The sequence below is a fragment of the Convolutriloba macropyga genome, chromosome 4 (genome assembly GCF_964194025.1).
Source record: "Convolutriloba macropyga chromosome 4, txConMacr16.3, whole genome shotgun sequence".
Classification (NCBI taxonomy): domain Eukaryota; kingdom Metazoa; phylum Xenacoelomorpha; order Acoela; family Convolutidae; genus Convolutriloba; species Convolutriloba macropyga.
The window spans coordinates 2,874,316-2,899,706 of record NC_134471.1 but is presented as its reverse complement, the minus strand read 5'-3'; the positions used below and the strand labels follow the sequence as shown (position 1 = coordinate 2,899,706).

General features: G+C 33.4%; 1 protein-coding gene across 3 annotated transcripts in view; it reads left to right on the top strand.

The window, feature by feature from the left end:
- The first annotated feature begins 7,256 nt into the window (after positions 1 to 7,256).
- The window catches only part of LOC142337411 (dedicator of cytokinesis protein 11-like), a 320,003-nt gene continuing 301,868 nt past the window's right edge, over positions 7,257 to 25,391 (top strand). For 2 of the 3 annotated variants that reach the window (XM_075386592.1, XM_075386590.1), the window contains exons 1-5: positions 7,257 to 7,482; positions 8,158 to 8,178; positions 11,025 to 11,147; positions 15,147 to 15,239; positions 19,141 to 19,362. In XM_075386592.1, the coding sequence (XP_075242707.1) occupies positions 7,390 to 7,482; positions 8,158 to 8,178; positions 11,025 to 11,147; positions 15,147 to 15,239; positions 19,141 to 19,362 (552 nt within the window). In that variant the 5' untranslated portion in view covers positions 7,257 to 7,389. The remainder of the gene's footprint in view (positions 7,483 to 8,157; positions 8,179 to 11,024; positions 11,148 to 15,146; positions 15,240 to 19,140; positions 19,363 to 25,391) is intronic. The other variant, XM_075386591.1, reaches the window with a different exon arrangement.

Here is a 25,391-nt window from a genome sequence, read left to right as displayed (position 1 = left end):
GTGCCTAATTTCCCATTTTTGCTGTTGTTTTTGTTTCCTTAAATTGTAACATTATGTATTAATCTAACTGAAAATAATACAACATTATTATTATTACAACATTATAAACTGAACATCTTTTTGTTTGCATAACATATGGTTTGAAGGGCTGCGACACCGTTCTCTTGCAGAAACTGGTAGAGTTTTTTATTTTTGCTCTTCATTTGTTTTTAATTTTTATTGTCATATGCAAAGTATAAGTCATAATTAAAGGTCTCAGTGGCCAACTATAGATAAATAATTGAACCTAATATTTTATACCGGCTAATGGTTGTTTTGACTTTCGAATTAATTTTCTAAAAAAAGAGTAATAGTATTCTTCAACTTATCCCTTTTTGTTCTGGTTTGCGTTTTTTTCGTATTATAGAGTGTTGTATCATTTTCGTAAATTAGCCTCATTATTTAGAGCTCTTTTCATTGTTTCGTTGAATCAAACAATAATTTTTGTGTTTAAACGTTTTAAATGATGTCTTCAGGGCTTAGACAATTTGTTTCAGAATTTTGTGAAGTTTAGATACATGTCAGATTTTGTGGTTCTTTGTTGTCATTTTGCGATAGTAGTTTTTAGAAAGACGTTATGGTGGTCAAAGGAGACGCAAATGAAGATGTTATTTTCTCGAGGTTAATATTTTATAAATTTAATGGCTTCAAAACTGGTTTCGTAAAGTTGTGAAAATTATTAGTGCAGCTTTTATTTAATGTTATTTTTTAGTCTTATGATTCTGTCTCATTTATAACAGTCGCAATTAATTTTCCGAGTAGTTGCAAGACCAACTGTCTAGTCTTTTAGTCGAAAGCTTTTGTTGGCTATGAATTTTGGAAATATTTTTTTTATTAAAAAAAAGGGATAGATTTTTGAGATCTGCCAATTTTATCTTTATATACAATTCACATCATTTATCTATTGAAATGCAATTTGCTCTTCATAACGGTTTTATTTTCCTCAAATGGTCTTTCTTCTTGGAACAACCAGTTTTCATAAAACCAATTTTCGTGATTTTTGCATATTTGCCCCTTTTTAGGTTTTTAATTTCTTTTCACAGTATCACAATAATGGGCGTCATTTGATTTACAAATTTTGTTGCCTTTAAAAAAGGCAAACAAAGATTTTTTTAGTGATCAGCTTAATATGTAATTGTTGGGGGGGGACATCGTTTTCGTGCATAATTTTTTGTGCAAAATTTTAGTTTTTGCCTGTACTTGTCGTTTTTTTTGTAGTCGTATGACATATCCTGGATAATGAAAGTCCTCAGTCGCTCTCTATTGAGGTATAAAAGTCTCTCTCAATGATTTCATTCGATGCCTAATGTTTCTAATCAGTTCGAATTAAATTTTTTTTTAAAAAAAAAACAATGTTTTAATAAACTTTGCCCCTTTTGCTTATTTCTAGTCCACTAATGGCCAAGTCGCATTGAGGTAAAGTCCCATATTTTGTTCCAAAAAAGTGCCGGTTGATCTTCCGAGTAAAAATTTTATCTGATGCCATTTTGATTTGGTTATTAGTGGTTTTCAAAAAATGAACAAGGAATTTTGGTCGTAATTAATATTTGTAACTATTTGGTTTTTATTGCCGTCTTTTCTGGTAGTCATATTATGGTAGCCACATGTCTCATAAACCCTCTAGAATAGATTGTTTTATTCTTTTAGTAGTTTGTTGAACGATATGTTGATATGTTAATTTTTTAATCTCTTCCTCATTTGGTAGACAATTAAGTGAAAAATGTAGATGAGCGGGGTCGGAACTTAATGTGCGAACGCACATTACCGAGCCTCCTTGTTCAATAGAGTTTTAATTTTACAAAAAATCTAGTTTATTGAAAAATAAGATAACGCGTTTAAGTCTCTGCTTGACACAAAAAGTTCCATCGCAGTGATGGTCTTTCGTGGACATTGCTTGAATGTGCGCGTTATAAAGATTCGTAATTTGCAACGTTCAACAATAGAGCGAACAAGCGAAGTTTTTTACGAATTTGGGGGAACCACAAATTTTGTGATCTGATTCAAACTAAACTAAGGAAGTCGAATATTGAGGTCAAAATGTTTGTCTTTGTTTAAGAGCTTTCATAGTTTGAGGATGTCTGGATGTATATCAGAATCCCTATATATAATTTAACCAATCACCAAATCTTGCGAGAGAAAATCGCCACACTAGCGTTTGTTCTCGCCCGGTGTGCTTACTACGGATTTGGTGCAAGCCGAAGATTTTTGCATCTGATACCTAATTAGTTGGATAAATTTAATAATAGATATCTGATGAAAGTATACGTGTACCATCTGTGTTTTTTTAACAAAAAATTCTTAAGGCCTTCAATCGCAGAATTCAACTAAGTAAAAGATTAATTAGTGAAGATGCGGTGGTCGTTTAGTCAACAGCCTACAAGAAACAGATCGAATGCAGTTTACGGCGTTCAATTTTATGAACCTTTTAGGTATTCATCTGCCATCTGTACAAAAGATGAATTCGCGTCTTTTTGAGAACTTGATCCGTTTAAACGCATGCAGTCCTGAACGAGGGCAGAAATCTTGCAAGATTGCTATTCGAAATCAACTGGGGGAATTATCAAGAGTTGTCGATATTCTAGGAATTGAAATTTTCGTCTAACGTTAATTTTAAAACATCCGTCGTGGACAACGACCTTATTATTCGATTTTGAGCGGAATTTTTTAAAAAAGATATAGGGTTGACCATGTAACATGAATATATAAATACATTGCTTGTGGAGACAAAAAAATCAATACAACACAAGTTACTTAATTCGAGGTAGAAGAGGCTACCTCGAGCTGTTGATTTGGAAAAATGTGTTCTGCTTGCCTAAGTTTGAAAACTGTGAATCTTGGTGATGTTTGACGTTGTGAAACTGTGAATATTTGACGATGTTGGCTGCTTTATCGGGTAGTTCAGTAGCAAAAATGGGGTTTGCGTTCAAATGTTCGGTTTTATAGATTTCTTGTGGAAATGTCTGCTTTTCATTGACTTTAATATGGCACCTCTTTTGTATCTGAAAACGGCAAAGGAAAATTTCAGTCTAAAAAACAACTAAAACAAAATTTTGGTCGAATTATTGCAGCAAAAAGTGGCGCTTTAATTCAGATGACAAACCATGAACTAAAGTTGACGATTCAAATGGTGTCAAGACAATTTACCCAATTCCATTTTACCCAATGCAATTTACCCAAAGCCAACTTTAATTTGCCCTATTGTTAAAATTATCAGAACGGCTATTTAGCCGACATAATTAAATGGCCCGTGGGACTTGATATGAAACTATCACTACCGAACGTCGGATAACTGAACGAAGAGATCAGAGAGCATTGGGTAAAATGGCAGGTTGCATAAAATGGCATTGGTAAAATGGAAGTGATTAAATTAAACCGAATCAAATACAGCTGCAATATCTAGCATGCTTCAATCGTCAAAAGTAAAAAGGATTGGAAAGGAGACCGAAAAATATTCTGGAGATTGTTCTGTTATCCCGGGGAAAGGCGTGAACTAAAATTGAAAGAGAATGGGGTACAGAAGCCTTGGAAAAGTAGTACTCAGAACTTTATTTTAAAATTGACCATGTGATCACAAATCTTAAATTATTGTTCCGACCCCACTTGTGGGGGAAGGAACTATATACTCAAATGGGTTTTTTTTTTTTTGTTCAGTGAATTTTGGCCGATCGATATATTCGTCGTAGAGAAATGTGAGTGGTATCATTAAAAAGCTGGTCCAGCGTAGAATTCAAAAGTAAAAAGATTTTTTTGAATTTTGTTTTTTTCGAGGAGTTATCGAGGATTGAAGTTTTGTGTGAACAATGGGATCTTTAGCATGATTGTTCACTTTTAGTACAATTTTCTTCAAACTAAGATCTTTTTTACGAAAACATTAATTCAAATTTCTATAAAAAGAATAAATTTTGAGTTCGTAAAAGTTGAATGCAAGGCGATAGAAAGACTAGTTCTGGTCTCATAGGGAAGTTCACTATCAAAAAAAATCGAACTCTAATTGAGAGCCCTTTTTTTAATAAAACTTTTCTCTTTTTTGCTTTTTTAAGTCACCTAGAGACAAGTCACATTTTATATCGACGTTCTATTAATGACAAAACTCCTTTATAGTCGAATGAAGCGCAATGAACAAAAAACGTCGTTTTCAAGGAATTGCTCATGTTTTTTTTTGGCTTCGATTCTGAGTTTTCGTAATTTTGAATGAAATTTTGAATTTCTTTTTGAAGTTTTACTATTTTTTTTGGAGTCCTATGGTAGGGATTCATTGACTAACAGTGCAATGTGTTCCATAATGAGCATTAAGTGAACATGTCTATTTCATTGAGGGGGCGGCTAATGGCTGTTAAGACTTAAAAAATAATTTTTCGAATTTTTTTTTGAATATTAAAGAATCATAATCTTATTATAGTGAATTGTAAGTCAGTCCAGGGGTGAGAGCACCCTCTTCCTTCCTACTGCAACCAAAATTAAACTGGTTAGCGGTTTTATCTTCTATCTATTGGTTATATGACTTCAATGACAAAAAATTTCAATTTTTTAAAATTTTTTTTGGATTGTTACGTATTATTGGTTACTTTTGAAATCTTATCACATTATCCAAATATTGACAGTTCCCATTAGCTTAAAAACGATGTTCTGTGGATGACCAATAAAAATTTTAAACAAAAATTTATGGTTTAAATGGCTTCGACACGTTCTTCTTGCACTTTTCTACTGATTTTTTGGTTTTCTCCTGTTTTTTTTTTGTTGTTTTAATAGTCATTATACTTACTGTGATCTCATAATGAATACCTATGCATGACAAACATAAATGTACTGCCACCGGGGCATCTTTGAGCGTTTTTATTGACTTCCGTTGAAAGCTATTGAATTTAATGTCTGTTAAAATAAAAATCATTTTTCGAAAATTTTATTTGAACAATAACAATTCCTAAATTTTTCTTGAACTGTTAGTGAGTTTCAGTATTGACTGGACCCACTTGCTTTTTACTGCGACTAAAAATATTCTGTTTAGCTGTTTTATCTTCTAGCTATTGGTTATATGACTTCAATGACAAAGATTTCAATTTTTTTAAATTTTTTTTTTGGATTTTTTGAATTATTGGTCACTTTTGAACTCTTTATCACATTATCCAAAGATTATTGTAATCCAATTGGCTTAGAGAGGACGTTCAGTGGATCACAGAGAAAGTTTTCAGAGAATAGCTAATGGTTTAATTGTCTTCGACACTTTCTTCTCGCATTTTTCTACTGAATTTTAGTTTTTGCTGTTTTTGTTATTGTTTTCTGTCATAAGACTTATTGTGATGTCTTTTTAACTATCTATGCATGACAGACATCATTTTCCTCCCTATGGGTTATATCTGAGCATCGTCATTGAGCTCCGATGAAAGATTGAGTTTACTGGCTGTTAAGGGTTTAAAAATAATTTTTCGAAACTTTTTTGAAATTCAACCATTCCTAATTTTTTTTCGTGAATACTCTTGGTCATTGTTGGTTCTAACAGAATCCATTTCCGTTCTACTATAGCCAAAATTAATCTGGTTAGCGGTTTTATCTTCTACCTATTAGTTTTAAAACATCAATGCCACGAGAATTCATATTTTTTTTGGGTACTTTATTTTGTTTTTCGATCCTTTTGAAATCTTATCACATCATCTTACTGCTGAGAGTCCCTATTGGTTTAGGGAAGAAGTTCAACGGATCATAAATAAAGTTTTCAGGGAAGAGCTTATGATTTGAGTTGCTTCGACATTTTCTTCAGGCACTTTTCTACTGAATTTGTGGTTTTTGCCTCTCTCTGTTGTTGTTTTCATAGTCATTAACTTGTTGTAAGGTCTTATTGATGAAATACGATTGGCAAAAAACTTATTGTCCCCTCGAGGCATCATTTATTGTATATACTGGCTTCTGTTGAAGGCTAATGAATTTAATGGCGTTGATAATACGTGTTTTCCCGCAATTTTCGTGCGTCTAATGTATTTGTTTATATTTGTTGATTTTTTGAAATTATATTGATAAAAAAGGTTTTCCCATTGCTCCTGAAAAATTAATTTAAAATTGAAGAGTGTTTAGTGAAAAGTTCATTTTTTTAATGCCTTCGACCCTTTTGTCGCTCAATTTTTTTTCCTGAATTCGCTGTTTTTGTTCTTTAGGTAGCCGTAAATTGCTCACAGATCTCATAGGCTTGTAATTGAGGACTGAATGAATGATGTTGCTCGAAACATTCAGTATATAGCGAATAGGTTCCTTTCGTCAAATTTAACTTCTATTCATCAATCAGATGTCCCATCGAATTTCGTGTATTTCAAGAAATAACATATATATTGATATTATGTGCCACTGTTGTTTCGTTTTTCTGAACGTTTATTGAATGGCCATTTTTTGCGTTTCTTTTTCTCTTCCTTCAGAACAATCGCGTAATAACAGATCCCAATGGTTTTTAAATGTGGCCCAAGTAAACTTATTTAATCTTTCAGTATAAATCCTTCAACTGAAATAGCAGAAATAACAACTGAATTAAAAATACATATTCAGATGATAGCTATTGATTTTAATGGTAGCAAAGGTTTGTGTTTTCGCAAATCGTTTGTAATTTTTTGAGTTTCTCTTTAGTTTGTTTCTATGGCATAGTCTGACCACAGACGGGTGCTTTTGGTTTTGTAATGACTTTTTAGTAATTTATCAAGGATTTTTTTATTAAAAACCAATGTTTTTTAAGATTTTTGAATTTTCTTGGTGCAAAAAATGTTGATTAATTTTTAAGTTTCGCCTCACTGTTCGTTCTTTTTGTCGGCTTGTTACCTAGTCTCGTTAAGAAAACTTTTCATCTGCTGTATAGTTAGTAAAAGGTAAACTTGTGTAGTTAAGGTTTTATCTGACTGCATTTTGACGTTGTTACCAGGTGCTTTTAAATTTAGATATTCATTTTTTGCCGCCAAAATTTTGTTGGTGCTATTTTTTTTCTAGTCTCTTCAATGTCAGGTCACGTTGGTGCTGTAATGAAGCATGGCATTAGTAATTCAATTAGTAGATAGAATGTGTAACGATTGTTTTAAACTCAAACATCTATTTTTGTTATCTCTTGATTTGGTTGACATTTTAGTCAAAAATGTAGATGAGCTCGGGTCGGAACATCATGTGCGAACGCACATTAACGAGCCGCCTTGTTGATATTTAGTTGCATGATGACTGCTCTCATTTTTTTCTGTTACAGATGTCCAAAGTCTATTTCAGATAGTAAATGTGCAATTTTTACCAGCTTAATGAAAGACAATCTCTAGACAGTTGTTCATGTGCAAGGCAATATGTCTGTTTTACTTGGATTTCTTCTTTTGAAGTTTTAGATGACACAGCGTAATGGAGAGAAAGTTTGTCAAGTCCCGAAAGGCGCAAAAAGCAGCTGATCTGAGAGTGTCGGCTAATGTGTCCATTCAGGAGACAAAAACACAGGTTGGAAGTTATAATTTTTTAACCTATAAATTTATAACTTAGTACCGTATTTCATTAGCCATTTTTCTGGAAGAAAAGATCACCTTGATACTCCGATTAAATGTAAATGAACAGGCAATTGGGAAGCGTAAGCTAAAAGTAGCAAAGCAACATATCATGGTAATGGTTTCATTTTTATGGGATATCTGACTTATAAATTAAACTTGAAATCAGCCCAAGTCAGTATACAAAACGCAACTTGTCTACGATCTCGCTCAAACGTTTTTGAAAAAAGGCTTTATCTTCATTTTTGAGATACTTTCTGTGGCACATTTTTTGTTGGAGAAAGAGATGTACTGCCTCCCCCCCCCCCCCCCCCTGTTGATTTTACAGAAATAACCAATAGAAAAAAATAAAAGTAATAGAAAAGTCATATTAAAGAGTAGCATTAAAGTTAATACGAAAAAATTGATACGAAATCTTAAAACTGCCTAAGAAAAAAATGCCCCCCCCCCCCCAAAAAAAATGCACGTGTTTATTCTTAGTGGGGGGGGGGGGGGGGGGGTTCGAAACAGAATAGAGCTTAGATTTTTTGCATATGCAGATGTTGCAAGGGTGTTCAGCTCAGCTGTAGAAAATGGCCAATTATTTAGTAATGTTTTGTTTCACCAATTATCCTTAGAAAATATTGCACAGGCGGCTGTACCAATAATTCAGGTAATTCAACTACATGTTGTTCTCTTGATAAGACCGCCCGAAAAACTGTATTCAAAGCACCACTCAAACGAATGTTGTCAAAAGCATGTAAATGTTTGGGACCTTTCCGTTGATACTTCACTGTAATTTATATACCGCTCCCTCTGACACGCAAGTTTCTTATTGTTCTTTAGCTCATGAAACGGAGAATGGGATTCATTGAGAAGATAAAAAAGAAGGGGGTAGTTTACGGAAAGTGTCCAAACTTTGTATCTGTATTGCAATGTGTTTGAAAAGATTTAGAGTAGATACTATTACTTATTTAACGATATTATTGTTCCGACCCACTTGTGGGGGGAGGAACTATATCTTCAAATTGGCTTTGTTCAGCCAATTTCGGCCGATCTATATATTCATCATATCGTTAAGACTGGCGTGATTAGAAAGCCCGTCCAGCGTAGAAGTGGAATTGAGATTTTTTTATTTTCGTTTTTACAGGGTGTTATTGAGGTTTAAAATTTAGTGAATACTAGACGGAATTCCGTTTTTATTCACATTTTCCGTATTTTTGACCAAATTTTCGTCAACTTTGCTAAAATTTGTGAATATTGATGCTAACAATGTCTTGGTTTTTTTAAGGATAGAGGAGGCTTGCTGGCTGGTTTTATCCGAGTCTTTTGATTAATATTTTTGCTAAATTTTTGAAATTTTTTTACCTACTTTGTTTAAATATGCCAGAAGCATAGACCTAACATCTGCTGTCACAATCTTTGAAAACTTCAAAAAGCTAGTTGTACTTTCGCTTGCTAAAGGAGTCTTCTGGAATTGAAATTTGTCTTTCGAAAGACTAACTCAATAATTGTACCAAATGCCACATTTGTTTTTGGTTTATTACAATATTTCTTTTTCTAATTGATCTATTTCGCAAACCTATGGAATAATTAATTGTTTTTGTTGGACGCGCAGCACAATCACTATCGGAGACTTATAAGTCATTGCCCTAACAAATTGAGGTTTGAGCTTAACAGCTCAGTTTGTAGTAACTTTTATGTTTTTAATTTCAATTTAGTCCATATATTGGGAATAAATTTTGTTTTATATAGAATTTCATCAACATCGGATATTGTGATTATTGCCGTTTTGAAATACTTTACACGTAAGCTGCTCTTTTTTGTTTGCGTTTCTTTCTAACTAAGTTTAATGTTTTGGTTTGCAATTGACTATCTGTATGCAATCTATATGCTATTTGTTAATTGCTCTCGCACGAAATTTGAAGCAGTAATTGTAAACATGTGTATTTTTTGCAAATTTTTTTTTCAACGTTTTTGCGCTTCTGTTCTAGTACATTCTTTGACTTTTAAGTGATTTTTCCTCGCTTTCATTCTTCATTTTTGAGTGATCAGAGCTGATTTTGCTTTCAAGTTAAGTTTTTTTTATATAAAAGCCATTTTAAGATCACAAGGATTGTAAAATTACAAGGGAATAGTCGAGCGGTGAATGCTTCTGTCGATAACTCCGTAATTCCGGCCTGGTCGAGATTTTTGGCACTCATAACGAAAAGAATAACTAGTCTACAGCTCCTGAATTAATTGCCCCGCCTGTTGCTTAAGAGCAATTGGTGCGACGTTAGCCGCTTTGTTTTTATTATTTTTTTTAACACAACAAAATGATAGATTCAATTGAAGCTGTTGGTGTTGACGACAACGATCTCCGCCTTTTGCAAGTTAGCTATTGGCAGTAGAAAACAACACATAATGTGTGTGTGATGAAGAAACTGAAAAGTTTGACGTAAAAAATATTGTAAGGTAAGGTTGTGGAGCGGCACCACCACTACTGTATAACGCCTTCAGCGAGAAATTCAAGCGATCTATCATTGAAATTGAAGGTGTCAGCATCGGAGTACTGAACATAAACAGTTTAAGCTTTGCCGATGAAACTGCGATCGTTGCAGATTATACCTGGAATGGAAATCAGTACCAAGAAAGAGAAGAGAAGTTAAGTTTATAGCCAAGCAGCCCGAGAGCTGCTCGATTGAACTCAATGGCAGGGTAATTAGTCATACGGATTGTTTTACTTGTCTGGGGACATTGATCACCAAAGACGGAGGCGGTAGTCAGGAAACCAAGTGTTGTTGATCAGTCAAAAGTTGTGTTTAACAACCTGAAAAACATTCGACTAATAAAAACTGCCCTTCAGAACAATCTTCAGATGGCAAAAAGTTGCAGTTTTTCGGCCACATAGTGAGAAAAGCAGAGATGGACGAAAGTATTCTTTCTGGCTATATTAATGGCAAAAGTAGCCGAGAACGAGAAAGGAGAAGTCATCTGGATTGGGTAGTAGCCAAAATGATTGGTAGAGGCCGACCTGATTGCATAATAGCTGCGAAAGACAGAGGAAAATGGAAACTTTCGTTGAAAGCCTATGTCTGCACGTTGAAAGAAGAAGAACAATCTTTGTCCCTGTTTTCAGTCAGAGTCAATTTTGTTAAGTAGTATCTTTTACGGCAGGATCAACTAGTTTTCTCTTAAAGTCCTTCATTTGCTAGGATGTCATCAAAGTTTTCAATGGTTATATAGTTTACACAGCTTCTGTTATTTAATTTTAGTTCGCTTTCCACGAAAGCCTGAAATGCCTTTGGTTTTCTTTTGCGTTGTTATGATTTCCCAAACCTTCGTTGCAGTGCTCGTTCTATAATTAGTCAGTATCTATTTAAATTTATTCGGTGATCTAATACTTTGAGTTGAAATATTGATATGTTGTTTTGTCATTTTCTCCTGTTTAAGTTTGGTCGAACCTTGTACAACTTCGGTTCGGGAAAAGATATCGAATTATGTGCTCATGTGTTTATAGTGGTTTCATTTTATTAGGTGTTGCCCGATCTGTCCCTAGTTGAGGTTGGAAATTACGAAGAGACTGCCGAGAAACAATGCGCGAAGTTGAAAGAACAATGGCAGAAAGAGCTCATCTCATTTCCAAAGGACGATTTCCAGGTTAGAAAACTTACTCTTTTCTGCCTGAAAATTTTGAAAATAAAATCTTTACTGAGAAATATTTACCGTTGTCTCTAGCAGTCGTCGTTACAGTCGTGTTCGTAGTCGTGACTCTTATGAAGTTACTGAGAAGAGAAACGCCTGGTTTGGAAGACGAACTTTGCGACTTTTAAAATCTGGCAATAGAAAACTGGAACGCGTGTGTATTAAGATGAATTAAGTGATTGTTTGTGCCATAAATTTGTCATAAAAAATAAATTTGTCCCTTGAAACACTATCAACTAATTAAAGTTTGAATTAACAAGGATGCTCGTTAATGTGCGTTTGCACATGATGTTCCGACCCGAGCTCATCGACATTTTTGACTTAATTGTCAACCTGATGAGATAATCAAAAATAGATATTTAAGTTTAAAAAATCGTAAAACAACCGAACTACTAATTGATTTATACAACACCACGACCCGATGCAGCGCTCACAAAATCTGCCACTAGAAAGACTACGAGGAAAAAACAAAGGACAAAATAAACAAAGACACAATTTTTTTAAGCGAATGTGCTAAAAGAATAGAAAAAGAAACACAAATATTGACCACTCACAAAACTTTTATGAAAACGCATATTGTCCAACAAACAAAACATCAGTTACGACATGATATCAGTGGAAAATGGTTTTTGAATTACAAGGAATGGAACCTCTCATTGATGAGTATAAGTTACAAGTTGACGGAAAGAACAAAAACTGAAAAATATAAAAAAAGTCTTTGAAATCGAACAATATCAAAAACTTTAATAATTTTCGCTATAAACTGACTGCATTGAGTAACATCATTTTTTCAATCCTTAATTAGAAGCCTATGAGACTAGTCGGCATTTTCCGAATGCACGAAGAATTTAAACAAAAGGCAAAAACCTTCACAAAAATTGAGCGAGAAAGGTGTCGAACCGAAGAAAAGAGAAGTTTTTGGAAAATTTTTTTTATTTCATATACTTTTTTAACAGCTTTGGGGTTGTTCTTTTCTTAACAATATGACTTTAAAAGTATGAACAAATATAATAAAAATACGAAATTTTTGAGTAAAACAGTTATATCATAGCCATTGAATTCAATAGCTTTCAACGGAAGTCAAAAATACGCTCAGTTATACCTCAATGAGAAAGAAATTATATTTGTCAATTATAAGTCATCAACTGGACATCACAATAAGTCTTATGATTATAATAACAACAACAAATACATGCAAAAACCAAAAATTCATTAGAAAAGTGCGAGAAGCAAGTGTCGAAGCCATTACAACCATAAGGGTTTCTCTGAAAAATTTATCTGTGAACCATTGGACGTCTTCTCTAAGCCAATGGGAACTATAAATGTTGGGTTAATGATATAACACTTCAAAAGGAACCAAAATTACAAAAAATCGATTTTTTTTTGAAATTATGAACACTCGTGACATCGAAGTCATAAAACCAAAAGTTAGTAGTTAAAACCGCTTACAGATTAATTTTGTATGCAGAAAAGGAGAGAGGTTCTGTCTTTACTGAGATTGACTTACAGATCATGGAAGTAGGTTAAATAAAGGTTGGTGTTAAAAAAAAATTCGATTCTTTTTCAAAAGTCTTAACAGCCGTTAAATTCAATAGCTCTCAGTGGAAATCAATAAATACGCAAAGTTATTCCTCAATGGGAATATGAAGATGTTCGTCAATCTTAAGTCATCAATAAGACGTCGCAATAAGTCTTATGGTTAATATAACAACTATAAAAGCCGGCAAAAACCAAAAATTCTGTAGAAAAGTTCAAGAAAGTGTCAGAGCCATTTAAACCATAAATGTTCTCTGAAAACTTTATCTTTGATCGCTTTAAGGTCTCCTCCAAGCCACTGGGAACCACAAATATTAGGATACTGTGATAAAAATTGAAATGTTATTAATAGCCGCCCTCATCTTCTCAGCCGGCTATTATAGCGCTCCTATTTTTTTTTTTTACTTCGTCGAATAAAAAAATGTTTCGCTTTACCTCATTTTGCCGCCTTTTCAACATTTTGCGTGAAATCTTTTTGACTTCTCTAGGAAAGTTTCTCTCTTCTCTCATTCTGCTAAAAGTGATTTTGAACATCAGTTGCTCAGCAAAGCAATTCAAAATGAACAGTCAGTATAAAAAATTGAAGTCAGAAATAGAAACGGGATAAACCCATAAAGCCCAATTTTAGATGCCCGCTATTTGAACGTCGGTCCTATAAGTATTAGTTACCTCTCTCTAATGCTGATTGTTATTGATAGTAGCCCCTGTAGCCTCTCTCTAAGAAACAGAAGTATGTTCAACTACGAAATGCCATCAAAATAAATCGGACTTAAAAAAATGTTTTTGTACGAAAATCTTTTTTTTTTAATATCTTCTGTTATTTCAATCCCAGTCATGCTTATTGGAATCAACGGCGGCTATTTTCCGGCAATCTGCCGGGTATGTTCAAAATTACAATAAAAAATGTCCAAAAATTAAAAAGTTATGAGAACTGGTGTTAGTGAAGTCATAAAACCAATTGCTGGAAGATTAAACCACGTACCAGAGTAGTTTGAATTGCAGTAGAAAAACGGAGGTCTTGTGATTACTGAGACTGACCTACAGCTCACGAAAATAAGTTTAAGGTTGGTTAATGTCCAAAAAAATTCAGAAAAAATTATTTTTTAACAGCCATTAAATTCAAGAGCTTTCACTGGAACCCAAAAATACGCTACGTTTTGACTGATGGGAAGACACGAATGTTTGTCATCAATATGTTATCAATTAGACATCACAATAAGTCCTATAGTTATGAAAACAACGACAAAAACAGGGACAAACCAAAAAATTCAGCAGAAATGCGAATAGAAAGTGTGGAAGCCATTTAAACCATAACCTTTTCTCTTAAAATTTCAACTATTATCCATTGGACGTCTTCTCTAAGCCAACTATCAGTATTAGGATGATGAGTTTAGATTTCAAAAGGAACCAAAATTACAAAAAATCCTAAATTTTATCAAAACTCGTTTTATTAAAGTCATAAAACACATAGTTAGCAGATAAAACCACTTACAATTTCGGTTACTTTAAAGAGAACGTGGTCCTGTCTTTACTGAGACTGGCTTACTGTTCATGAATATAAGTTTAATATTGGTTAATGTTAAAAAAATTTCGAAAAATTGTTTTTTAAATTCTTAGCAGCCATTGCTGTCCACTCACGGAAATATATTAGGAAGTCAATCGCCCTTGTAGTTAATGAGTCTATGCCATACGACTCCTAAAATTTATTAAGATCTCAAAAAGAAAATCAAAATTTCATTAAAAATTTCAAAAACCCAGAATTGAATACAAAAAAAACACATGAGTGATCCCTTGAGAACGAATATTTTGTTCATTGGGTATCAGTTTGCTTTAAATGAGGTTTGTCATTAGCAGAACCCCGATATGAAAAGTGACTAGTCTCTAAATGACTAAAATGACAGTGATAAATAGGAAAATTTTTCTAAAAAACAGCTCTCAAATAAACTGGACTTTTTTTATAGTAAACTTCCCCATGAGACCAGAACTAGCCTTTTTATCGGTCTATTGGTAGCACAGAATTGATTATTTTGTAGCGTGAAATGTAATTTTGAAATAATATTTTTATAGAAAGGCCTTAATTTGAATAAAAATTTCGCTAAAAGTGAACAAATACCACATGTTCACACAAAACTTTAAACCTCGATAACTCCTAGAAAAATACGAAATTCAAAAAAATCTTTTTAATTTTGAATTCTACGCTGGACGAGCTTTTTAATGATACCACTCACATTTCTCTACGATGAATATATCGATCGGCCAAAATTGACTGAACAAAAAACCCATTTGAGTATATAGTTCCTCCCCCACAAGTGGATCAGAACAATTAGTGCTGTCGCAGAAATTATTAGCATTTGAGCTAAATTTAGAAGTTTTTCTAACTTATTTATTTACGTTAACACGTATGCGTTGGTTTTTCAGTGGGTTCGGAAGAAACGACTCCTATCGACCAATGTCAATCCAACTGTTGTCACACCCGAGTTGCTGGAAGTTGAAGCTCCGTTTGTCAAAGAGGTCTGTAATTTGAAAAATTTCTCATGTTTAACTAGCTCTTTAATATCTGATTACCCCCACTCTCTATGTAATGAGTCTGAGGGAGACCCAATATGGGCTATTTTTACATCCGTAAGAGTTCTATAGAGAGGGCTACTTATTCCTGCGCGCGAAGAAGACTTACCTTACTGTAATTGACTAACCGACTCTGGAAAACACAGGTATGAACTTCAATAATTACCGCATTAGATATATAAGTTGCCGGTGTCGAATAGTGTAAATGTTTTCGAGACTGACTTAAAATATAAATGCATTTGCTATTTAGAAGCGAATAGAGTTTCTCAGTCTGTGATTCGCTGAAGAATTCCCAGAATAGATTTGTGTCTGCTGCAACTCCATTGTGCCTTTTACGTAAATTTATAGATCTCAGAAAGCTCGTAAATCACACCAACCTCCATACGTGGGACCTCGACTCCTAAGACTGCCTGTATTGATTCTGCAAGTCTTAAGAAAGTGCAAAATTGATCAAATTTTGAGCTAAATCCCTTAAAACTGTGATTTTTCTGATTTTTCAGAGTGGTTGATTAAAGCTTCAATTATTTGAATCTGATTACATTGACATCTTTATGAAGAGTATTGTGTTAAATTTCGGTAAAATTAATTGTCCCGACCCACTTTAGTGGGGGGAGGAGCTATATACCCAAATGGGTTTTTTGTTCAATCAATTTTGGCCGATCGATATAATCAACGTAGAGAGTGGTATCATTAGAAAGACCTTTCAGCGTAGAATATGGAATTAACAAGATTTTTTGTTTTTTAAAGGGAGTTATCGAGTTTTAAAATTTTGTGAATAGGAGACGATATTCCGTTTTTTTTAATTTACATTTTCCTTATTTCTGACCAACTTTTCGTCAATTTTGCATGTTAAAATTGTTAATGGTAGTGGGACTGATTTTATCTTTAAAGATAGAGGAGTGTTGATGAATTGTTCGATCCGAGTTGTTCGGCTAAAATTTTGCTAAATTTCTCAAAATTCAGGCTTTTTTGGTCAACAATGGGACCAATTTTGTTTTTAGCCCAATTTCTTTGAATTTGCCAGAAGTAGACACCTTAAAACTGAGGGCATGTTCTTCGTAAGCTAAAAAAGAGACCTAGTTGTACTACCACTGGCTTTAAGAGTGTTCTGGAATTATAATTTTACCAGTTTTTCCGCAAATTTGAACTCGATGATTATACAAATTGTACTGAAAAACTTTGTTTAATAATGAATAATTGATCTATTTCGCAACCATTTGAACAATTGAGAATTTTCTCAGACGGGCAGCAAGATCAGGGCTCATCTTGATCTCACCATGGATCGTTACGGTTAATAATTTTTGATTTTAATTGGGTACGGCCTTTTTTCAAAATATTTTCGCTTTTAAAGATTTTAAAATACTGACAAGAATTTCAAATCAGGGCTCAATTATTGACAGACGCAATTTTAAAAAATGAAGCTCAACAAACATATAATATGTTTTCAGAGCTAAGCTCATGGTTTTTTTCGCTCTGACCAATTTTTTTCGTTCCATTTTGTGGACTTCTTATGTTTTGCTTTCATATGTAATACCTTTTTGTAGTCTAATGACCTAGTCTCTCCAGTCAAAGGTCCAATTGGCTTTACTATAGGTATAATTCAATCTAGACAATGCTTTCGGATGTTATCTAATGTCTCTTATGACTTTGAATATGTTTGTTCTAAGAAAATGTCGGTGAATTTTTGAGCTTTGCAACTATTTTGTTCTTATTTCTCTCTTATTTGCTTATAACTTCTGGCGTTGTCTCCGTAAAAACATGCGGAAACATTTTTCTTGTGATTTATAATTTAATGCCTGTAACGGTTTTATATTCATCTAATAGTTTCTTAGATTTGATACTACGAGTTTTTCTTATTTTTTTTATTTTTGAGCGTAATTGCAAGTCCTATAGGTTCATTTTGTTATAGTTGGGAAAATGCACATTGTTGAGAAAAGGCGTATCTGAATTTGTTAATTGTTTTTGTTGAAGTGTATGCTTTCGGGCTGAGACAGTATTCTAGCAAAATATTTTTAATTTTTGCCATTGTGGGTCTTTCTTTCTGTTGTTGTACGACATATAGGTGATAATGATATGTCTCAATTGCTTCCCTAGGTCGTAGAACAGAACTTATTTAAAGTATTCATTTTAGACGTATTTTTTTAAAGACTTTCAAATTAACTTCTTTAAAAAAGCTTTTTTCAACTGCCGCCTTTTTGCTCTCATTTTTGTCACCATGTAACTCAATATCACTAATAAAAAGTCTCATATACTTTTGTTGATTCAAACATTTCTCTGTTAATTATATGTTTTGACTAATGGCTTCGACCATTTAATTTCATAAAAAATTTTCGAGATTTCTTTACTGTTCTTTTTTGGGTTTCTTTTTTGGATGACCCGTTGATGTTCAGATGAGAAGCAAGTGATGGTTTACATTTCTTGCCAATAACATCTTATAAATTGAACACTGTGGTGCCCTGAGCACTGTGGTGTCGTTAAATTGTTTGTGACGTAGTCTCGTAACTTAGTTTCATTAATAACAGGCCCTATTGGCTTCTTGAGATGTTGTAACTTAATCAATCTGTTTTTGTTGAAATCTTATGTCTGTTATGACTTTCGGAAACATTTGTTTTCAACATCTGATTGGATTTTTGAGCTTCGCCATTTTATTTTTTTTTCAGTCGATTTGTAGCTTGGTCTCTGTAAAGACAGGTCAAAACCCGTTTCCAGTCAGCTATTATTTATCTTTATACTCGTTTTAATTGCAACCATTTTTTTCTCGGCTTTGTTATTACTGTTACAAGATTTCGTAAAATTTTTGAGAATTTTTTATATTTGTACATTTAATTAGTTTTTTTTTCAAATTATAACATTAGTGATAGGTCCCATTGGCTTTGAAATTTAGGTCAATTGAGCTTTTTAATGCTCTTAGTGACAAGTTTGTTTATGGTTTGAACGGCTTCACTGAAATTTCGTGCAAAGCAGAATTGAACTTTCTAATTTTGCCGTTCTTTGTCCTTTATTTAGTTGTATGACTTAAGCTGGATAATGTCAGGTCTCAATTGCTTCGTATGGAGATTTGAATGAACATTTCAGTTATTGCGGTTATTATCTAATGATATTAATCAGTTTGAATTTAAATGTTTTCAAAATTGAAACCAATTTTTGATCGTCGCAACTGTTTGCTCTTTTTTGTCGACCTGTTAACCAATCGATTGTGAACAGGTCTCATATCTTTTCTATTGAAGTATAGGTTAATTTGTTTTGTTTAGGTTTTATCTGATAGGAGTTTGATTTTGTTATGATTTTAATATAGGCATCGATTTTTCGTCGTAATTGATGTTTCTTATTTGATTTTGATTATTGTCTTCTCTAGTAGTTCTATTAACAAAAAGTTTCATTGGCCCTCTAACGTTGCATTATCTTGTTCCTTTAGTGGTTTTTCTTGAAAGATATGTATGTTTTTGAAAGTTTTCTTTGACTTCATCATTTGGTAGCAAATTAAGTCAGGAATATGGATGAGAGGGGTCGAAACATTATTTGCAAAGGCACATTACCGAGCTTCCTTGTTTAATTTATAAAAGAAAACAATGTTTAGTGCATTCTGGTCCAATCGTTGGAATTGTTCTGCAGAAAGTGACTGTAATATATTTGATGGAGATAAAACACAAGTTTGATTATATCCTTAAGTTTTAATTAAAGGTAACCGATGTACTGGGCAGTTTGAAATATAAGACCCAAGTGGTCTCGTTATCTGTCATCGTTTTTTTGCTGATTTTTGTCAAAACGAAATTAAGTCTTTCATATTTATCATTGAATTGTGCAATTCTATGTGTTATCGTTGGAGGTAAAATTGATGTTGTGCCAGTGTGTAGAGTTCTACCGAAGTGACTACAGTTCCCTTCAGTTCAAACATGCGAATCTTTCCGGATCCTATTTTGCACTTTTGCATGACTCGAGGGCAATCGAAGGTGTGGATGAGCAAACGACATCTGACAGTAACAAGGAGTCAATGGCCCATTTGTTTACAGTGTTGCCAACGCAGAGGTTCGAACTTGATGTTGAGAACAGCGCCAACACGTCACAACAGGTGAATCTTTAATTACAGATGTGAGTTAGTTCTGCTATGAAAATTAGGATAGTTTCAGTGCCCTGATGAATCGGTCTATGAGAGTCCTTGTGATATGGGAAATAGGCTTCTGATTTTGAAAAAAAAAGAAGCACTATAAACGAATTTAATAATAGACGCGAAGCCATTGCTGAGGCAATTGTTGGTCTCATCATCGTTTTTTTACGCCTCGAAGATGATTCTTTTCTACTGCTCTTTTTTAATAGCTGTAAGCTGATCGGAGCCATATTGCGGTGCATTTGGTTTTCTTACGACTCGAAGAGGAGTAATGGTTTTCTGAAGGTTTTTTTCACAGGAAGTACTATTTCAAACGGCGACCTGAAAGTGAGTAAAATTGCCGCGTGAACTAATTCCTTCTGAGCGAGATAAGTTATTTGATCATGCGCTGCGTTGAGTGAATGACTTTTCGACTTTCAAAAGTCTTTTTGAGAGAATGGCGCATTTAGATGAGTTTTTAGCCGTGTTTTCGTCTATTTGGTCCATTTTTGTTGTAAATTGTTTTTTTGTCGAAATAAGTTTTCATCGATGCTGCATAAATTTGTTACCCTCTGAAATTGATACCACAATGATTTTGCGCGCCTAATAATGGGTTTCAAGCGCAATATTAGCACATGTTCCTCAATTTTTAGTCAACTTTTGACTTTTTTCCATGTATTTCTTCATTTTTGAGCTTTGACTGGACTTTTCGCTCAGTAAATATGGCAACGACCTTTTGGTAATTTATCAATTGATTGCCTCTTTTTGACGTGCTTTTCTTTTTTTTGTAAAGTGTACGCAAACTAATCCGGTTTTGGCGGTTTTTGTCCCAGTTTCCCTGTATTTTTTGAATTTTGCAGTTATTATTTGCTCTTGAACGAGATTCATAGCAATTATTGTAAACGTGTTGGTCTTTGTTATGCAAACTTTTCGCTCGACCGTTTTTGTGCTTTTCTTCTAGAACATTCTTTGACTTCTGATTCCCGACGTGGTCAAATGTTTTTCCACCCGCCTGCTGTTCGAGAGCAATTCTTCTGACATTAGTCGCTTTGTTTTACAATTAAAGCTCTTTTTTAAAAAACGCTACATCTGCACTGTCAAGGATTTGCATTTCGTTTTATTATTATTGAAAGTAATTTTTAAAAGCCTTTGAAAAAAGCCTTTGAAATTAAGTTAAAAATTTGACCATTTTTTCATATTGTTTGTGTTTCGAGCTGGAACTGTTCATTTCTTACTGACACAGGAAGGTAGGTATGCAAGTTTTTGGGGCCTCGATTGTTTAATAATGAGAAATCTGTGTTTTTTGCCTTATGAATTTCAATTTGATTTTAAATTAGAATTTTCTATTTAATTTTTTTTCAAAAGTTGCGAGTTAGTTTTCTCATCTTTTTTACAATGTTTGTAGATTTTTTGTGTTTATAGTTTTTGGCCCTGCTCTTTTTAGTTTTAAAAGTATTGATTTGAGCTAAAAATTTTAGTCTTGATTTTTTTTTTAACTTTTAATTTGCAACAGTGAATCTAGCAAAAACTGAGTGCTAGATTGTATTTCTTTGACAGTTTCTTACTGTAATTACTCACAGGGCGAGTTCTGGTTTTATGAGAGTTCTTTTTGCTTTTAAATATTAATCTTTGTGATAAGTCTTTTTCATGATTAATATCTGACTTGTTAAATTTATTGGCCATTGTTTAGTTTTATCTTGTTCATTGGGATTTAAAACGACAACTACTGCTGAAGTTATTGATTGATTACAGTGTTTGTTATAAATTAGTGTTTTAATGCGAAAAATTACGGAAGTTGATCAATTTTGTAACAATTTTTTCTTGCAGTTTTTAAAATTCGAAAGAAAATTTTGACAGCTTAACGTGGCTTGCACTTTGCCGCCTGACCAGTTTTGCCAATTCCGTAAAACAAATTTTGTGGTAATTATTGCTTGTATTAAATACATGAGTAATGTTTTTTTTCAAACTTCAGTTGGTTTTACTGGCTATTTTTCAAATTTTGACCTAATTTGTTTTCGCTTTAGTAGTCACTTTAGTAAGTACCAGTTAATTTGAAAAGTGTTTTTTTTTCAGAGAGACGACTCTTCAAGTTGTTTCCGGAATTCTTCTGGTTATTCGTTCAGAGGGCGTTTTGACCTAAAAGCGAACGGGTAAAATTGCCGTGTGAATTTTTTTCTGAGCGAGAAAAGTTTTTTGTTCATGTGCTTCGATCAGTGAATGACTTCTCGACTCCGAAAAGTGTTTTTTGATAGAATGTGGCATATAGGTAACCAATTATAGCCGTATTTTGTCCAATTGGCCCAGTTTTTTTGCTTATATTTTAGTTTTTTGTAGAAATAGTTTATAATAGAGGCTGTATTAACATGTCAACTTCTGCAATTGGTGCCGCAGTGTTTTTGAGAGTCTGATAATGCGTTTTGAATTCTAATTGAGCACTTATTTCTCAATTTTTTAATTCATTATTGGCTTTTTATCTATGCAGGAGGCTAGCTAAATAATTTTATGTTAAATAAGGAGATGTAATTGTTTTTCTACTTCATATTTTTTTTCAATTTGATTTTTAACTTTCAAAAATCAACAACTCCTTTTGTTTTTTTTGTACAATATGTTTTTGTTTCTGTCTTTACTCTCCGTATTCTAGCATGTATCAGTCTATCATTTTCGTGAGACATAGTTTTGTTGCCTTTTTTTCTGTTTCTTCAGTCTTTTTGGTGATTAATTTGAAAATTTTTCAACTTTTTTTTTGCTGATTTTGGTTTTTGCAATTTTGTCATATTGTATTGTTTTAAAGAACTAATTAGTAATCAATTTAAAAAAGCCTCTTGCCTTTAGGCTCTTTTTACTACAGAGGATGCAAGTTTCTTTTGCTACAACGTTGTCTCTTTCTATGCAATTTTACTCCATTTTCTGTTTCCTTTTTTTCAAAGTAGAGAGGTTTGTGAGCTCATTAAGGATTGGCTGATAATTTGCTGTTGGATAATTTGTTTTCATTGCATTAAAATCGGTTTGCGTTTGTATGGGTACTTGTACTACATGGAAAATATTTCGAATTATGCTAATTTTTCATGTTAATTTTTTCTGGAAAATTTTCTTTTCTCTGAATTAATGCGTTTCGCAAGGAAATATTATTTATTTTCTAATTCTGTTCTTTTGGTGGATACGAATTCGAGTCGTTTTCGGAACTCTTCCGGCTTGTTTCGTTGTCTGACGCTCTTTCGCTTTACATTTTTCATACAGCGAAGCTGAAAAAGTCAAATTTTCTGAATGACGTCTTCCTCTCACTAACAGTATTTGCGCCCGTGACGTCATTTCTCACCCTCTTTGGCCAACGTTTTTATCTCATTGGTGTGATTATATTTTGATCATACGTGACTTTCCTCACTCGGTAAAATGAATTTTGCACTTTAAAATTTAAGGTCAAGGGAAATCATAAGTTCCCTAATGAAAAGGCTTCTGCGCAATTAAATTTAACACGCTTGAGCGGCGTCGGTGCCACCTTTAACACACCTTTTTGAGCGGCGTCGATAGTTTTTTCAACTTATTTCTGTATCTGTTTCTATCTCTATATTACGGCACAAAAGTCTCCGGCAATCTGTAAGCTATTTTTGTTTTTTAGAGGAAGATTTTTTGGGACATCATTTGGCTTTATGAGCTAAAAGCAAAGGTGAGGGAAACTGCCGTGTTTTGAGTAATTTTTTTGACTAGAATTGCACTCATACACGCGATTAGCTCACTGTGAAAAGTTACAATCTACTTTGTTGAACCTTTTTAACTTGTGTTTCTGTGCATTTAACTGTTGAAAAACGATTATGATGATAATTTTATTCCATAAATTGCCATTACGTGGCACTCGAACGGCAGGCTGCAATAGAATCGAGCTCAAAGGAGTCATTCGAATGCATTTCTTCCAAAATTTGTGGGAATTTAGTCTAATTTATGTCTGTTGCAACTATTGTTTCAATGCTCTTCAGTTAAATTTTTTTGAGTTTCTTTTGGCCATTTTATTTTCTGGATCTCAGCTATTTTTATCTGATAAATTGGACTCTACGAATCTGTTTACGGTAGTCGATAATTTGGTCTTTCAAGAGGTTTCTGAAATCTTATGCCGGCGTTAATGAAATTGGTCTATAGTTTAATAGATCCTCAGTGTCACCGTTTTTAAACTGGAGGCAAAACTTTTTTTCGCTTTCTTAAGGCTGCTTGAAACTGTTGTATCTTTATACTTGTTCCGCTAAATGAACTACACCATCTCTAAGCTGTTTTTGTTGGGATTAAACCCAACAGCTGATTTAGATGTCATCTACTTGAACTTTTTTCGAATTAGTCACAATCACCAGCTGTAGTGCTTATTGGTATGGATGATGTTGATTCACGAAGCAAAAATGAACCCACTAATCAGATGCATTCAAAATATTACGTACTATTGTCAATTTGTAATCTATTACTGTATGGATGTTCCCAATCGTAAGAATCAATGGTAGCTATTTTCTGAGAATCTGCGGGTATGTTTTAATTCAAGAAATCTGAATCGATTCATGCTAGGTTATTATGATTCAACTTTGTTTAAAGGTATGCTGGAGAGTTAGAGAATTAAAATTTGGTTTATCAGGCAATACGTGTTGTTTTTATAAAAACCACTTTGCTTCCCTCAGCTTAGCATTTAGGTTGTCCAAGGATAGTCCCCTGTGGTACCCTTTTTTCAAAAGTGAGCCAGTCACTTTAGACGTTGTTCAGAACCACTCTTTGTGACCTTTGATCTAAGTAGCCACTTATTATTCTTACTGCATTCATCAAAGCGAAGTAAGATATATTGTGATCTATTGAATCAAACGCTATCACATGGAACTGGTAGCCGCGTGGTTAATGCTTTAGGCTTTTACGCCGAAAGTTGGGGTTTCGAATCCCTCTTTTATCGGGATTTTTTACATTTGTATACATTCGTAAATTTTTTTTAATCCAACAAATTTGGGTTGTATTGGTGTTTTCTTTTGTAAGGTTTGTCCACACTTTTTTTCGATGACTTCAATTGTTCAAATTGTAGAAGCAGATAAAGTTCTACGTTTCAATTGAGGTTGAGTTTTCGTTTTTAATTTTGACCCTAATATATCCATTATTATAGCTGCGAAACTGTAAGCTGAGCGTAGCTATATTGTGTTGTTCCTAGTTGTTTTAAATAACACGAATTTGAATTTGCATTGGGGCGCTTTCTTTTTAAGATCTGTTTACACATTTTCTTGATCTTTGATATCAAATTGAAGTGATGATTTTGGAAAAAAAAAATTTCATGCTAACTTTAAAGTAGTCTGAGTAACCAGTTTGAACAAAATTTCTGGTTTTAGTTTTTCGTTTAGTCAATTAAAATTCAGTGAATTGTAGGCGAGGACTTTCCTGTTATGTTTTTGTTTGTTTCGACGTTTGGTGCTCGACGTTTTTCTTTTTACATGTGATCGCACGGTAAAGCTTAAGAAGTCAACTTCCTCTATTTAACGGCTTTTGAGTGCTTGACTTCATTTCGCATTCTATGTAGCGAAAGCCTTTAGGTAACTTGCGTGATTAGATTTTGATTATGTGTGACTTATTTCACTCATTATACTGACTTTTGAACTTTAAAGTTTTAATTAATTTGAATTATTTTCAGGCCAAAAGAGTTCATATGTGTAATAAAGGTCCCTAATAAAGAAACGCTTCTGTGGAGTGAATTTTGACAAGCTTTATTAATTGCGCTTGAACGAAGTTCGTAGCAATTATTGTAAACGTGGTTGTCTTTTTTTATGCAACGGTTGTCGTTTTTTTCGCTTGACGGTTTTGACTTTTCGAGTGACTTTTATACCTTTGACTTTTTGCGTTTCGCGTGATCAAAAATTCTCTCTCAATCACAATTTCAAGCCGCTGAACTCAATTGGCGGCAATTTAATACTTAAAGTCAAATGAAAAGTGCGCCAAAACTGGTGCCATTTTTAACTGTAAATTTTAATAGTGGTATTGGTATATCTTAACCTCTAATGTGGTTATTT